At 31.5% G+C, this 16,864-nt stretch overlaps 1 protein-coding gene across 2 annotated transcripts; it reads right to left on the reverse strand.

The window, feature by feature from the left end:
- Positions 1-1,739: 1,739 nt before the first annotated feature.
- Positions 1,740-13,422, reverse strand: LOC134724594 (uncharacterized). Of its 2 annotated transcripts, XM_063587709.1 has the most exons (6): positions 12,589-13,422; positions 8,958-9,138; positions 8,115-8,200; positions 7,168-7,368; positions 4,151-4,290; positions 3,491-3,509 (listed from the first exon to the last, which is right to left on the reverse strand). In XM_063587709.1, the coding sequence occupies exons 1-5, from the start codon at positions 13,040-13,042 to the stop codon at positions 4,283-4,285; spliced, it is 930 nt and encodes a 309-aa protein (XP_063443779.1). In that variant the 5' UTR covers positions 13,043-13,422; the 3' UTR covers positions 3,491-3,509; positions 4,151-4,282. The 2 variants fall into 2 exon arrangements, with proteins under 2 accessions (XP_063443777.1, XP_063443779.1); XM_063587707.1 differs by lacking the exons at positions 7,168-7,368; positions 8,115-8,200; positions 8,958-9,138; positions 12,589-13,422 and adding an exon at positions 1,740-2,763 and having other exon boundaries at positions 3,319-3,509; positions 4,151-5,447.
- Positions 13,423-16,864: the final 3,442 nt, after the last annotated feature.

Consider the following 16,864-nt stretch of genomic DNA (forward strand, 5'->3'; position numbering starts at 1 on the left):
AAATTTATCAGTTGGTAGTAAAAAGTGAATATACATTGTATATTGTATATAACAAAGATTTAAGTTGATTCTGGACAAAGAAAGATAACTCCAATTAAAAAAAATTCTTGCAGATATTTCTTGCTTACTTTACTGGACAAAGAAAGATAACTCTTAATTAAAAAAAAATTTGCTATTTCACAATATCGTGAAATTAGATATTTCTTGCCATTGCACAATACTGTGCAATTGAAAAGACTTGCTATTGCACAATACTTAATATAATAATTTTAGATCCTGATTTGGACCAACTTGAAAACTGGGCCCATAATCAAAAATCTAAGTACATGTTTAGATTCAGCATATCAAAGAGGCCCAAGAATTTGATTTTTGTTAAAATCAAACTTAGTTTAATTTTGGACCCTTTGCACTTTAATTTAGACCAATTTTAAAACTGGACCAAAAATTAAGAATCTACATACACAGTTAGATTTGGCATATCAAAGAACCCCAATTATTCAATTTTTGATGAAATCAAACAATGTTTAATTTTGGACCTCGATTTGGGCCAACTTGAAAACTGGACCAATAATCAAAAATCTAAGTACATTTTTAGATTCAGCATATCAAAGAACCCCAAGGTTTCAATTTTTGTTAAAATCAAACTAAGTTTAATTTTGGACCCTTTGGACCTTAATGTAGACCAATTTGAAAACGGGACCAAAAATGAAGAATCTACATACACAGTTAGATTCGGCATATTAAAGAACCCCAATTATTCAATTTTGATGAAATCAAACAAAGTTTAATTTTGGAACCTTTGGGCCCCTTTTTCCTTAACTGTTGGGACCAAAACTCCCAAAATCAATACCAACCTTCCTTTTATAGTCATAAACCTTGTGTTTAAATTTCATAGATTTCTATTTACTTATACTAACGCTATGGTGCGAAAACCAAGAAAAATGCTTATTTGGGTCCCTTTTTTGGCCCCTAATTCCTAAACTGTTGGGACCGAAACTCCCAAAATCAATACCAACCTTCCTTTTGTGGTCATAAACATTGTGTTTAAATTTTATTGATTTCTATTTACTTTAACTAAAGTTATTGTGCGAAAACCAAGAATAATGCTTATTTGGGCCCTTTTTTGGCCCCTAATTCCTAAACTGTTGAAACCAAAACTCCCAAAATCAATCCCAACCTTTCTTTTGTGGTCATAAACCTTGTGTCAAAATTTCAAAGATTTCTATTAGCTTAAGGAGGTTCGCTACTGAAATTCAAAATAACAAGAAAGTTTTCCTGTTGTGTTTTTTTATAACTCCTTTCATATGGGAGTGGAAAAATGAAAAAAAAAATATAGGTCAATGCGCTATATTTTTCGTAAGGATGGCATTTATGGTCACTCATAATGTCAGTATTGAAAAATCCGTTATTTTCAAAGAATTGGAACATCTGCATTGAAGTTTCAATTATAACAACAATTCATACAAATATAAATATATTTTATTCTAATATCAATAAAAATATACCTTTATTTCAATTTCTACAAAAATTGTGCATTCAAGGCATATAGTCAATGTGTTTTTCCCGTAATAAAAAAATAAACAAAAAAGTACAGGAAAGAGAATGACATCAAAATGAAACCTTTGATTTAACCTTTATAAAATAACAAGAAATTTTCAAAACAATTCAGAAATAATTCACAAGACTTTATTTTAAGATATTATTAATAGAAAAGTATAGGTCAATTTGCAAAATTTTGAATTAGAGCTGAAAAAAAATCAAAATTCCATGAAAAACTACGGGAAATTTAAATTTAGACATTTTTCATAACATATATGTCAATTTATCAAATACTGTTATCTTTTTTAACCAAACAATTTGTTTTAAATCTAGATCACTGTATACTAGGTACAACAAAGACCTTTTTTCATAAAAAATATATAACTAAGGACTGAAAAACATTCAAAACAACATCAAAAAGTTCATGAAAATGACATCATTCTTTCAAAAAATCTGAAACCTGTCTTATGATCTTTTCTGATTTTGTGACACGTACACCTGAACCACTCTTTTCTGTGAAAAGATCTTTTATACCTTTACAACCATTCCTAGAAAAGGCCAACTTCAAGTGCTCTAAGCACAGTCCACTACTGGCAATAATACGTGCCATTCCTAATGAAAGTATCTTACGATCAATCAACAGCTTCAAAGAAGGCAAATTTTTATGCAATTCTTTCATAGAATTGAATTTGTCTGATATGACACATTCTGGTATATATACTTTTTCAAAATGAACATTTAACTCAATTTTCTTATTGACAAGTGTGCATAGTGCATCAACATCTTCATCAGCCCTGTGGGCTTCATATGATTTGCTCATAAATGTTTCAAACAAATTTGTCTGTGAATAAGAATTCAGACCTGGATGAGAAAGTTTAAATAATGGCAATGTGTCAATAAAGCCTATCACAGTTGACTTGAATTTATCAAGCAAATTACATTTTTGTAGTGAAGTGTACAATAACACACAGTCATATGTTTGAACATTATGGCCAATTAAAACATTGTTCTTAGTTTTTTCAAGAAAAGAAATAAAGTCATTGAGGCACTTTTTGATATGGACAGCAGGCAACACATTTCCATTTGATAATAACTGCCCATTCTCAAATGTCAATCCAGTAATCTCTGCCGCCTTTGGTGTTATTTGGTGCTGGGGTAGGACAAATCTGGAAAAAGATTCTGCTGCACTCTTTGCTGCTAATTGTGTGATATGGGATGATCTACCTAAAAAGCAATATAAATACAACTTATTCCAGTTCCTAGATGTTCACATAAGAATTACATGTATCAGTAGTTGTAAAGGTTCTGTATTAAAATAAGTTTACCAATTTCTCCACAAAATGTATAGCAATGAGTAGTGATAACATTTAGTTCATATAATGTACAAGTTTTTACACAAGAAATCCACATATTTCTTTTATTTCAAGGTACATGGCAGACTTTGTATTCATATATAGTGTAGATCTTGAAAGCTAAAAAAAATCAAGTTCCATAACTCTCTGAGGAGTTGGATTTAAAAAGTGTTAGTATAGTGTCGAATTGTCAAAAACATCAGCGTCTAATATCTCCAATAAGTTGTGTTAAATTATTATTATAAATGGCAGTTGTAAAAAGATCGAGTACATATGGTGACTAACTGCTTTGCAAGATTTGAATGACCTAATAAAGTAACTGACTGACCGACAAACAGACAAGGAGCATCACTTTAAAGGTCTCTCCATCACGTTGTGGCGTGGACAATAAATGTATTGAAAAAAATGTTTTTTTATTATAACATACTTAGTCCTGTAGCTTCTATGTCAAAGAAAATTTCTGTAACAGAATCATGCTTTGGTGAGGCTTCTATTCTTGAAGTTCTAGGAGGGGGTATTTCTGTTATGTTTTCAGGATCCAATCTAGATTCTTCCATATCTATGCCTGACTGGTAACTGATTCCTTCCCTCACTTCACAGCTTGATATATCTTGATTACTGAAAAAAACATTTTCAACAATGAATATGAAACTCTTCATTTTTCTCAATTATACATTGATCTTAAAGAATGCCAGGTTGTTTGGAAGTTTGATTTATTGCAATAAAATATGAGGATTTAATAAATAGGTAGTATAGGATGCGAGAAAATTTTCAGTCAGACTTAATTTAGATAGTCAACTTTCAAATTTGTTTACTATTTTTTTCAAATTAACTTGGATTTTCATAAAATTATACTGCTATTTCAGTTATATATGGATCTTACTGAATCCTAGCTTGTTATGAAGTTAAGACTATTGGCTGAGTATTGCTGTGAAGTTTAAGGATTTAATTAATCTATAGGTAAAAATTAAATAGAATGTGCAGTTCCCACAAAAGTCTTTAAAAAAATTATAACTATTTCAAAGCAACTAGGATTTTCATCAAATTTACAGATATCTTCATTATATAATTATCTTACAAAATACCCTTCTTGGGGGTAATTTGGTTTATTAAAGTTATCTATCTGATGGCTGATTTGCACTCCTTTTGTTTTTGGGATTTAGGTCTCATAAACATCTATATCAATATCTTTTTAAAATGAAACATTGAACAGGCTCTTTATATTTTAATCTATTATGTAAATGCATCTTTCAAATTACCGTTCTGTCTTCAACTCTAATCTTCTCAGTTTAGCCTTCTTTGTAATCGCTATTGCCTTTCTCTTTTTGTACTGGAGATCTCTCAGCGCGCTAACTTTGGATGTGTGAACACCAGGTGAAAGACCAGCTGTTCTATTTGCCTGTAATGTATTTATATATATAAATAAATATTTGTTCATTCATTAGTATGAGTAAGTAAATTCCTTCCAACTTTATATGAAAGGTGAAATATTTATATTTTTTGCTGAATTTAATATACTAAGTTAACCTGGCATGAAAAGAGTTATCACCCATTGATTTGTGAACTGAAAAACTATTTTATTCTAGTGTGAAAATATTGCTATCCATTACAAAGCAATATATATATACTGATTTTAATGACATTACAATTATTTTAATAAAAATATATGTTTTTCTGTTACGTGTTATGTAATTTATTCTCCATTGCCATTGGCCTGATATGAGTAATTTGAACTTATAGTAATCTAATATCATAAGAAATAACAAGAACAAAAGTATGAATATATAATCAAAAATGCAATGTGGCAATCAATATATAAATTGTCAATTTGTTTTATTTTGTCAAAGGAAAGGAATAAAAATTGGAGCAAAATGTAATTCCTTTTATCATGTTTATTTGGTTGGTAAACATTCTATCAAACTTTTAAATAAGTTATATAGTGTTCAAGACAATGTGCCAGCATTCATCAAATTCTTTAGAAAAACTAAAAGTAGAAAAAATATTGCTTTCCTATTTCTCTCTAACTTTCCTTTGACAGGTGAACAATTAATGAAAGAAAAAACATTAAATAATGTTAAAATGTCATAATCATAATAAACAGATTGGCCAGAAGCAAATATGGTACCCCATTATTCATGAAATGATTTATTTTTGTGGTTTTATAGGAGAAATTTTTGTTTCAGTTAGTATTAATTCTCATTCTAGTTCCAAAACAATTCTGCAATTCAAACTGAGTTTACAAAGACAGACAGAAATGTATACCATAGTATGTCCTGTCAAAAGTTAGGAAAATAAAGAGTCTCCCAAACAAACATGAATTGTGATGATTTTGTTTTCTATGTCAAACTTGAAGTAGCAGACCCATCTAAGAATCATGCAATTTGGAAAATAAGTTGTTTTATATACCCATTTATTCATACAGTATATAGATATGTTATAGCTCTATATATAGAATTAAACTAAAATAATTAAATGTAGTCTAAAGTGGCAGTTTTACTTGATTACAGGACATATATGACCTTTAAATGTGAACTATAAATATTCTGTTTGTACATTATTACAAATTTGAGAGTTATCTCCCTTTGTCCAAGTTATTGCGAACCCAATTGAACCTTTCTATAGATTCACCTGCAAGTTACCTGTCCATTTAAACTTTTGTAAGTTCTATTGTCCCATCTAACAAATACAACAGGTATTGTTCTCTGTTTAGTTTATTCACTCAGACCTTTAAATTTCTTCTAAGAGAAATCTATCACTCATTGATTAATCTACCAGAGTAAAAAATGTATCTGCTAAATTGATAGAAATAACACTTTTACTATGTATAAAAAACTGTGTATGAGTTTGAATGTATTATATTAACAATCTGTTGAATGTAAACACTAATTCAAACATTAATAAAAGTTGATTTCTGAAAAAAATCAACATTGTTCCTATTTCTAAAAAAAAAATTGATATAAAACCCCTAAAAATGTTGATGTTTATATATTAAGGCCTTCTTAAAAGTATTCTATAACTTAACAAAAACTGAAAGATGCAAATTTTCATAAGAACAATACTTTTTTTTTTAAAAACAAACTTTTTATGATTAAATTATTAAGTATTTTGAACAGATTGAAAAAAGTATTATAAAATAAACACAAAATCACAGGCATTTATTTTTATGTGAAACATGTAATTTCTATTAATTTAGCAGATAAACTTTTTACTCTGGTAGATTAATCAATGAGTGATAGATTTCTCTTAGAAGAAATTTAAAGGTCCTGGTGAATAAACTATACAGAGCACAATACCTGTTGTATTTGTTCAATGGGACAATAGAACTGCCAAAAGTTTAAATGGACAGGTAACTTGCAGGTGAATCTATAGAAAGGTTCAATTGGGTTCGCTATAATTGAAATTTTATGTAGACTATAAATCAATGTATCTCCTATTGCACAATTCTAAGCTGGAGAGATACTTAATTTTGTGTTCAATATTTAGACAAATTACTTTTCAAATATGAAAACTATTATTACTAAAAAGTTTGCTACAACTGGTTTATGTATAAATCTAGTTTCAGTGGATCCAAATGGCTACAATGTACATGTATTCATATGATTTTAGAAGAAACATATGAAATTCAGTGTTCAAGCTTGTTGAGGAGACTAACAATAATTCAAATATGCTTTCAATTTTGTGCTTACATCTACGAGGTACTTGTGACCTTTATTTTTTTGAATGACACTTGCAGCAACCCTATAGCCAAGACTTCCAGAACTACCATAATGTCTGTTTTTTGGTGCTTTTGAAGCCACTGTATTATTAAAGCTTTCATTGCCTTGTGTACTCTCAAGTTTAGCTAGCTTTTCAGACTGTGTTATGTAATTACTGAATAATGTGCTCAATGAGGCCTGCAGTTGCTTGTCTTTTAGAGGTTTACCATATGGTAAAGAGCGAAATTTCATACTAGAGTCTTCAAAAGACTGGCACCAACTGGGATCGCAACTGGTGTGGTCACCAAAGGGGTGTTTAGATAGTGCAGGTAAATTCTTTGATATTTCTTCTGGTCTTCCTCTAGCTTGTGCAACCAAGAAATTAAAACATTTCATAAAATAGTAAATGATCTTTGTAGTAAGGCGAGAATGTTTATTTCTCAGAGCAAAAAGACTCTTTCCTAGGGTTTTCTTGACATGATTACTATCCGAAAGCTATCTTATTGACTTGTCTACTTTATTTCTCAGTCTGGCTATGGTTGTAGCATCCTCATCTCCAACTATCGTCATAATGTTCGTACCTTTTATTCTTGCATCAGCTACCATTTGTACTACCATGTCAGCTTCCATTGCTTTGGAACTCCCACTATAATTCTTTCTGCAAGTATGTACTTTAGGTATCTTTTTCATCCTTCTAGCTGTCACACATACTCTGCATGTTCTTGATCTTAAACTATAATCTAATATCATGCCTGTTCTTGTTCCAATCATTGAGCAATGACCTGTACAATAATTCATACAATAAATCAATTCATTCAAATTGGAGAATACATTTACATTTTATAAAAATAAAAGAAGACTGTATCAAGGACATAAAGGCTCCTGTTTAAAAACCCTACAGGGTATCAGACTGAAAATCAAACTTAAAGTGTATGTATTATAATCATAATAATTGTTTTCAAATTTGAAAACATTTGATTTATATAAAAAAAGAAGATGTGGTATGATTGCCAATTACACAACTATCCACAAAAGACCAAAATGACAGAGACATTAACAACTATAGGTCACTGTACGGCCTTCAACAATGGGACCCATACCGCATAGTCAGCTATAAAAGGCCCTGATAAGACAATATAAAACGAATAAGTAAATATAAATAGACTGACAATGTAACAGACAGACTGATGTCTACAGTACAGCCGACTCTTACCAAAGGACAAGGATATACATGTATAACACTAAATACCCCCTAAGCTGTCAGACACCGGACATAACTATTTGTATGAAAATTTTCATGTGGAGTAGTATTAAGAAAAAATTCCCCGGTGTATGTTTAATTGGTTATATGTGTATCGCTTGAAAATCTATGTCTATATAAAAAGGAAGATGTGGTATGATTGCCAATGAGACAACTATCCACAAAAGACCAAAATGACATAAACATTAACAACTATAGGTCTAGTTTTCTTTTTGTAAAGTTTTGTCGTTCAAAGTAATAAAACACATAAAAATTTCTTTAACTTACCTGTGAGACTATCATACGATCTGCCACTACCTCTTTTTTGCCACCCTGCATCAACTGCTACGGTTATGTCGTCGTTTCCACTACATCTTTAAGTAAAAAAAATGGAAATTAGTAACACATGGATACCTGTATATCATTTTATAGCAGCTGGGATAAACTGTTAATACATGTAATACTTTTTAATAATTTCTAAACATTATGTTATTTTATTTGTACACCATTTTTAAAGTAATGTTAAAAAATGCCTTTTTATCAAATTCTAAATTGACTATAAACATTGATTTATACCTGAAATTTGGATGTATTGTAATTTGTATAACTTGCTCTTGTCCTGATTGAGCATGCAGGAAACAATTAAAATTGAGAATGGAAATGGGGAATGTGTCAAAGCGACATCAACCCTACTATAGAGCACACAACAGCCGAATTAAGGCCACCAATGGGTCTTCAATGAAGCGTGAAACCTGCATGAACGACAAGATATTAAGAACCACTAATCAATATGAATTTCAATCAATATTTATAAGAAGACTAAATAATTTCTTTCATTAAAATTGAAGTACTATAGCTATACTGCTATTTCTGAAATTATTGCATTAATTGTTTTTATTATTGCGAAAAAATTGCGACAGGTTTAGTAATACATGTATATGGCAATAATTCAAATTCACATTTTGAAGTTTATTATAATTTATTTCTATGTAAAAAGGATTTTTATCAACATTGCAAAAATTTAAATCACATTTTAGTTTAAAATAATGAAATCGCAATAATAGATAAATGCACTCAATAATTTCTAAATTTACTATTCCTCAAACTCCAAAATCATTTCTATTAACTTACTCTTTCGTCATACTCTTTTCTTTCTCTGTCCATTCATTCATCGATTTCTCTGCAATTTCTTCAAGAATTGTTCCAATTTCATTTTGTCGTTGGTCAAACATTCTGTGGCTAACTGGAGGTATATTTAATGTGGATAGAAAACCATTTACTTGCCTTTCACCAAGACCAGTATGAATTGATGCTAAAATAATAGAAAACAAAATTTATTAAATCTGGAGGTTGATTTTTGTTATAAATCTAGCCCCCTAAGGGATGACTAACCGCCTACCCTGAAGTTGGGCCTTAGTTTTACCCTATATAATCTTTTCACTTTTTCATATCTAACATGTCTAACCGCACCACATATTTTGTATGTACATGTAATAGTACATTTTTTACATGTATGTGCCTGTCCCAAGTAATTAGGAGCCTGTTATTCAGTGGTTGTCGTTTGTTGATATGTGCTTCATCATAAATTTGTTTTCCGTTCATTTTTTTCTGCATGAATTCGGACATTAGTTTCTCTTTGTAATTTCAGGGTCTGTTATAGTTTATAATGAGGTACCGGCTTTGCTTATTGTTGAAGGACGTACAGTGACCTGAAGTTGTTAATTTCTTTGTCATTTTGTCTCTTGTGGAGAGTTGTCCCATTTGCAATCATACCACTCATTACCCAATTTTTTTTTATATAAAAGGGGAAGGTTTAAATCTAACAGTTAAAACTCTGACCGCAATTATTTGTGTGTGTGACTTCAGTCAGAAGTGGTGTGGTTATAAGTGTCTTTGTATTATTAAACCTTTTAGATTTAAAATTAGATGTTTTTGGAAGGATGAAAATATCTGGAATTCCCAACAATGGTCCATCAGTGGAGTAGCTTGGTCATTTTTACGTGTACGCCCGAACCTTGGCGAGGGATATGAGGGGTGCTAACCGCTCAATGTTAAAGCACCTGCTGGTAGTGGTTTCGAAAGAGACGAAGCCCCCGAAAGATATCGTGAATGAGATACCTAAATGATTCCTGTCAGTAAAAAATCATTGATAGCAACATACTAGCTATGATACTTTTGAGTCTAAATGGTTTGTTTGTTTTGGTTGAATTTTCTAATATGTTAACTTATTCATCGTGTTAAACTGGAAGCTAGTATAATGGTCATTGGTTTTAGAGAAAACTTCCAAACCAATATTACTTTTAAATAAGATTAAAGGGTGCCGTGAGTGAGCATACAATCGACAAAAGCACCTTTTAATGAACACGGGGAAAAAATATTTCTAAGAGGTGTAATATAAAAAAAACTCAGGAACACCTAGGATTTCTTCCAACAAAAAGTGAATCAATTTATCATTCCTTTAAAGGGATTTAAAAAAAAAACTAAAATTTTCTTTAAATACTTTTTTCTTGATTTGGAATATTTCATGACAATCTATGAAGGTTTATAAATTGATCATGTAAAACAATTAATTGCGTCTATCTGTCTATCAGAAAAGAACAAAAAAAATGAACGAAAACAAATGCTTTTTAAATTTAAGCTATAGGCATTAGTCAACATTATTCAAAATTCGATGAAGGTTCGACAAGTAGTCAATGTAATTGAGAAATAACAAAATGTAAGCCCAAACTGCGACCACTCATTAAGTGAAAAATAATATACATTTTGTCCTCAAAATGCGGGAAAATCAAAGATATAATTGCATTAATACATTGCTCTGAATACTCTTTTGATCATAAACAGTCAAACTTTCGTAAAATTTCACGGTCATTCAAAAGATTAACCCACATTCGGAACCTAAATATTATCGCCCCTTTGTCTGGCTTTTGGGACATGAATCACAGGCTCGACAAAAATACAAACAGCATACCTAATCTGAGCAGATAGAAAATTGCTTTAAATTTAAAAAAAAAGTACGTAGAATTCATAGTATATTCAGACTTTTACAAAAAATTCAAACAAATATATATTAAATGATCTACATGTTGTATTTGATTAAATTTAGTCCCTTTTTATTAAAAATTACAATCTATTGAAAAAAGAAGCACAATGCTGGTGTGCTTTTGACCAGTTTTTTTTATTCTATGTCTATTATTTGTTTTATTTTCAAAATTCAAGTGTACGCCCGGGCGTTTTGACGTAAACGTAGCTACGCGCATGTCCATACATACATGTAGTTACTATTGCAATTAAAATTATGATTCATATAAATGTACATGTCACTTGTGCATGGACATTTATATAGAACTTATAAAGAGTTAGACAGAACCAATAGCAAATATGAAGCTTTCATAAATGGTTAACTTGCCTTCTTTTTACATCATATCTACATTTTGTACATGTACATGATTGTCTGACTAAACCCCCAAGGTTGGTCAACCGTTGTACTACATGTAGTAAATCTGCTTGCTTGATACTAAGTCTTATCAAGTAAATTTTAATCAAAATTTCAGCTAAATGTAGCAAAATTATAATCTGTTCTCTCAGAGACTGAAGGCCAATATTTATGTATGTATAAGTACATGTATAGATCTGAAGTCATTTTATTGTGTGAAATGTACTTATCCTTTAGACTAAAGTTTTAAATAATTAAAACTACTGTAAATTCAGAAATTACTTTGAAGTTTGAACATTCATTATTGCAATTTTGTTATTTTAGATTTTCAGTATTTAAATTTTCATGATTTTGAGAAAAATTCATGTAAAATATTCATGATATTTCAAAATTCAAGTTTAAATTATTTACAACTCAGTCACATTTTTTCACAATAATTTCTGAATTTACAGTATAAACTTTTCTAGGGAAGAAACCAATTTAATTCACTTCAAAGGGGGTTACATGGTTGTGGCTGTTTGTTCTAGTCAGATTTTTTTCCACACAATTTGTTAACATAATTTTTTATTTGTAAGTTTTTCATCAAATTATTTTTATCAAAGTTTAACACTTCACACTCACAGGCTCGGATCCAGGGGGGTTCTGGGGTTGGAACCCCCCTTTTTTGGATGATCAATGCATTGGAATGGGGACATGTACATGGGAACACACACCCCCTTTTTTCTCTTGGGTTAGGAACACCTCCTGTTTAAAATGGTTGGATTCGCCCCTGCTATATGTTACCTGTATAAGGTTTTAATATAGGGGAAAGCAAGATTCTGAATATTTTTTTTGTCATCTTCTTGACCACAATATTTTATTCATCAAATATGGCATGACTTTATGGGATCAAAATATTTTTTTAAGGAAGAAAAAAACATGATTGAGAAAATTAGGATGAGATATCAGATATGAAGTTTAACAGCCACTACATGCTTAGTGTAAAATATCCATAATATATTATATGTTTAATACACATATTTGAGAGATAAAAAATAGAGGATTGCACATGCATGTACATTATTGCTACAGGTGAACAAGAAAACCACATATTTTTTTTTTCAGCCTTATTATCAATTTATAGACTTGTTTGTTATTTAACTTATAAAGAATTTATAAAGTTAAGACATCTTTGAATGAATGCAGAGGCGGCTTTAGGGAAAAAATTTGGTTGCTTATATAGGGAAATACTGAAGCATGACTGGAGTGGGCCCCCTCTTATGTCAGTCAGTGGGCCACCATCTATGAAAAAATCTGGATCCGCCACTGGGATGCGATGATTACATTTACCTGTTGCTAACTTTGTATTTACATCCCATATTCTGTTGTGCTGTTTTCCTGTTGGTATGGCATTGATGTTTTTACAACTTTGGTTGACACATAAAACTTTCAAGACAGCAGCCAGGCCACATGTTGTTATGTTTAAACAGTTTTGTAAAGAGAGTGGAAGACCACATTGTTTGCACGCAGCGAGATGATCTGCCAAAACCCCAAGTTCTACGACCCTTCTTCCATTTCTCCAGCTGTCGTCTGATGTTATGTTAACATTGTTTTCATCTATGACTTCCTCATTTATAAAATTTGACAGGTCTGGTTGTTTATATGAAGACGATGGATATGAAGTTGTATATGCATGATCTAGTAATACTGTTCGAGCCGTTTGTCTGATGTTCTGACCCTTCCTAATTGACGCAATTTTCTGTTTTTGTTTACAAGACAAAAATCCGTGTCTAAACCTCCCCATTGAATAATGATCTTATAAAAATAGCATCGATGTATATTAAAAGTAAATAAGATATAAAAGTTTGATGTAAAATGGTTAAAAAATGTTCAAATATACTGGTAAACGATCTGTTGACGGGTCTTCTGATGTCGTCTGGTGTCAATGTAAACAATGCCGGAAATAGGCGAAATACCGCGTAAATATTATTGTCGTATATTCTGGATTAATTTGACATTTAAAATTGATTTAAAATCAAAATTTCACTAAAAATAAGGTAAGATATAATATTTGATAACTTTGAGTCAAATACATTGTTTTAAATTTATAAAAAATAAAAAATATATTACGGCATTCGTTCTCAACTACGGTGCGCAAACGGTGTCAAAATAATGAGTAGCGAACATCCTTAAACTAAAGTTATAGTGCGAAAACCAAGAAAATGCTTATTTGGGCCCTTTTTGGCCCCTAATTCCTAAAATATTGGGACCAAAACTCCCAAAATCAATCCCAGCCTTCCTTTTATGGTCATAAACCTTGTGTTAAAATTTCATAGATTTCTATTCACTTTTACTAAAGTTAGAGTGCGAAAACTAAAAGTATTCGGACGACGACGACGACGACGACGACGCCAACGTGATAGCAATATACGACGAAATTTTTTTCAAAATTTGCGGTCGTATAAAAACGTCACTTTTCAGATGGTTTTTGTCAAAAATGAAAGTGGCCGCATCCGGGTTCGTCAACAACCTTTATATATGTTATGTATTATTATAAAATACAACTTACATTTCAATATTAAGGATGAACACGAATGCGGCCACTTTCTTTTTACAAGGAAACCGTCTAAAATTTAACTAAAATCATGATAGAATTTTGAAGATTTCAGTAATTTATCAAGACTTAATGGTGCTACAACCCGATATAAGTGCATTGTATTGTCAAAAGCAGCCCATATTTATGTAGTAGAAGCATTCAACTGTCCAATAAATAACTAAAAGATTACATTTTTACAATTTTGTAAAACTGCCATATTTTGGGGCCAAAAAGTGGTCTTACCGGACCTACTCCTTTGATGTGCTGGAACTGTTGGTTTTTTTTTCTAGTATATCATGTCTCTCCGATTTATTAGTTGAATACAAAGTTAACATTTGTGCTATTTCCGAACACTGGTTACGTACATACTGGTCAGCTTCATGTACTTAACACTATAGATAATAACTTTGTCTCCATAGCAAAATGGTGTGGACATACATAATCCTGAATCAATGTCATGCAATAGTCGGTGTGGGGTAGCCTTCTTAGTGTCAAAAGACATTGTTTCATGTGTTACTGAAATAGACATTGACAGGTACAGAATCATAGGCATCCAAGTTAACTTACCTAATGTACAAACTTTTGTTATTCTATCAATTTATTTGCCAGCTACAACTCAACCTCATCAATTGTACCAGTATAATGTCGAACTTTTGCATGAAATTTGTTCTATATATAAAGATATGGGATCTGTCATACTAATGGGCGACTTCTGTTCAATACAATGATTCAAGGCCTGCGTTATAAATTTAATCCCGATGAAAGAAGTAGGCTTATGTATTCCTTGATACAAGAGTACGAATTGTTTTCCGTAAATACGCAGATGTTTTGCCATGGACCAGTAACAACGTTTCAACCATACGACAATGGTCCGTCTACTGGTATCGATCATATTCCTTTGCCACTATCAGAAATTCGAAAGGTATTAAATGCAAAAGTTATAGACAATCAACCTTTTTCAGTATCTGACCATCGACCAATATTATGTTTAATATCATTAGAAAACTCAGTTCTCACTTATACTGAAGGTAAACAATCAACTCGTTCCGTTTCGTGGGATCGTGCACGCAAGTATGGTTACATAAATGATTATTCGTTTGCATTATCACAACACTGGTGGACGGTCGAATTTCCAAGACACGAAATAAATCAACTAAACATTGAGGAGTACTACAACAAGATAGTGTCTGCAATTAAGCAAGCCGAACAAGAGACATTGCCGTACTCTATATTCAAACCTATTCAAAAGCCATATTGCAATATAAGTCTAACTCATTTGCGCGACATGATGCGTTGAAACAGAATCGAATGGTTAAACAACTGTATAACTGCCATGATATATAATGCGACGCGTTTAATCATTACAAGCAGGCGAAAAGGGCTTTTCGTGACGCTCAAAGATTCGCAATTGACGAATATGAAAGTGCTATTGCGCAGAAAATTGAAAATGGCATTGAAGTTGACCAAAAATCCGTATGGATCATTCTTAATAAGCGAAAACAGAAGCCACACACCTGTTCAGCCTTTAAGAAAGATGGCACTTTATTTACGGATAGTAACGATCTAATGAGTATATGGTATGACCATTTTCAAAACGTTTTTTCGCAATCAGTGTACAGTGAACCAGACCGTGAAACCTACATATCAGACCGCGTATCAACCATTCGTGAAATAATAGAACACTCAACGAGAAGGACGATGTACAATTTAGTTACTCTGTTGTCATTAACATTTGTTCGCATTTGAAAAACAACAAAGCATGTGGTCATGATCGTATCGCCGTACGAGCTGATCAAATATGGAGAAAAACTACTACTGAGACATTTACATCACTTGTCCAACATGATAATACAATGCGGATATATACCTGGTGAGTGCCGAAAAAGCATTATTTTCCTTCTTTTTAAAGGTGTGAAAAAAACCTCGCACTGATACAAATTCTTATCGTTATTTTGTGCATTTTTTCTTTGATCTTTTTTGTGATAATTTTCATATCATGCTTCTGGCTTGAGATAGAAAAAATATCACTAGAAACTAAGGAGGCCACGTGGCGTTGCTAACGAAATTGACATTGAAATTGACACCGTCGTCATAGGTAAAATAGCGATAAACAGATTATCATTGGTCAACTCAACTCGATTGCTTTTCTCACTTTCGGCTCAAGCGAGAAAATCAATCTCGTTGAGATAATCAACGATAATCTATAAATATCGTATGATATCTCTAGTGTGAAGTATTGCTAAAATATTTGAAAAAGTTAAACTGCTTGAGAACGAACTTACAAAATTGAGACCCGATTTTTCCGAATCACCAACAAGTTGCTTACCAAAAACAATTAAGTAGCATAAATGCTAAAAGCACAAATTATACGGATATGGCATTTGCTAAGGTGATTTTTTCTGACTGGACGAATCCCATCTTTTTAGCACTTCTATGCATTCAATATTGCCAACATTGTCACTTCTATGTATGCAGATGCAATAGTATTTGGTGGGAAACTTTTATGTGTGCAAAGGAGTTGAGTTGGGTACCGACCATTCAGATTCAAATATTGAACACACCTGCATGCCATTATGATTAACCACCTTGTTGTTTTAACTAACAACCAGTGCTATAAAAATAATGCATGATTTTAACCAATGTTTTCTTTTCAGTGTTTTTTTTTCTCCATTTATTATTTTTTTTGTGGCAGCTCGCAATAGGAGGCAACTGCCTACATGCCTCTATGCAATTTACGGCCCTGTTTACACATTGTGCTTGATATTACAATAAAACCTTATGGCATGCAGGACATCCATGACATTGGTGCCATCAATTTGATTTGTTTGTCTATTGCATTTATAATTGTTCAAGTCATAAAACAACTGAAATAATTCATGTCAAAGAAAATTCAAATACTCAAGACGTCAAGTAGTTTTGCTATTACTTAAATTTAATACAAGAAACTAATAAAATCTACATGTAATAAAATAAACATTTTTTTCACTATTTAAATATATGATAAATATGATGTGTTAAGGTACAATAAAT

Source organism: Mytilus trossulus, chromosome 7 (assembly GCF_036588685.1).
Source record: "Mytilus trossulus isolate FHL-02 chromosome 7, PNRI_Mtr1.1.1.hap1, whole genome shotgun sequence".
NCBI classification, from domain to species: Eukaryota; Metazoa; Mollusca; class Bivalvia; order Mytilida; family Mytilidae; genus Mytilus; species Mytilus trossulus.

Bases quoted from the DNA above. Each gene is read 5' to 3' on its own strand.
- LOC134724594 (XM_063587707.1), bottom strand. From the start codon at position 4,329: ATGAACAAATATTTATTTATATATATAAATACATTACAGGCAAATAGA. The intron at 3,510-4,150 runs GTAATTTGAAAG...TGTTTTTTTCAG, and splicing joins TTAGAGTTGAAGACAGAACG to TAATCAAGATATATCAAGCT. The intron at 2,764-3,318 runs GTATGTTATAAT...ATTGCTTTTTAG, and splicing joins CATAGAAGCTACAGGACTAA to GTAGATCATCCCATATCACA.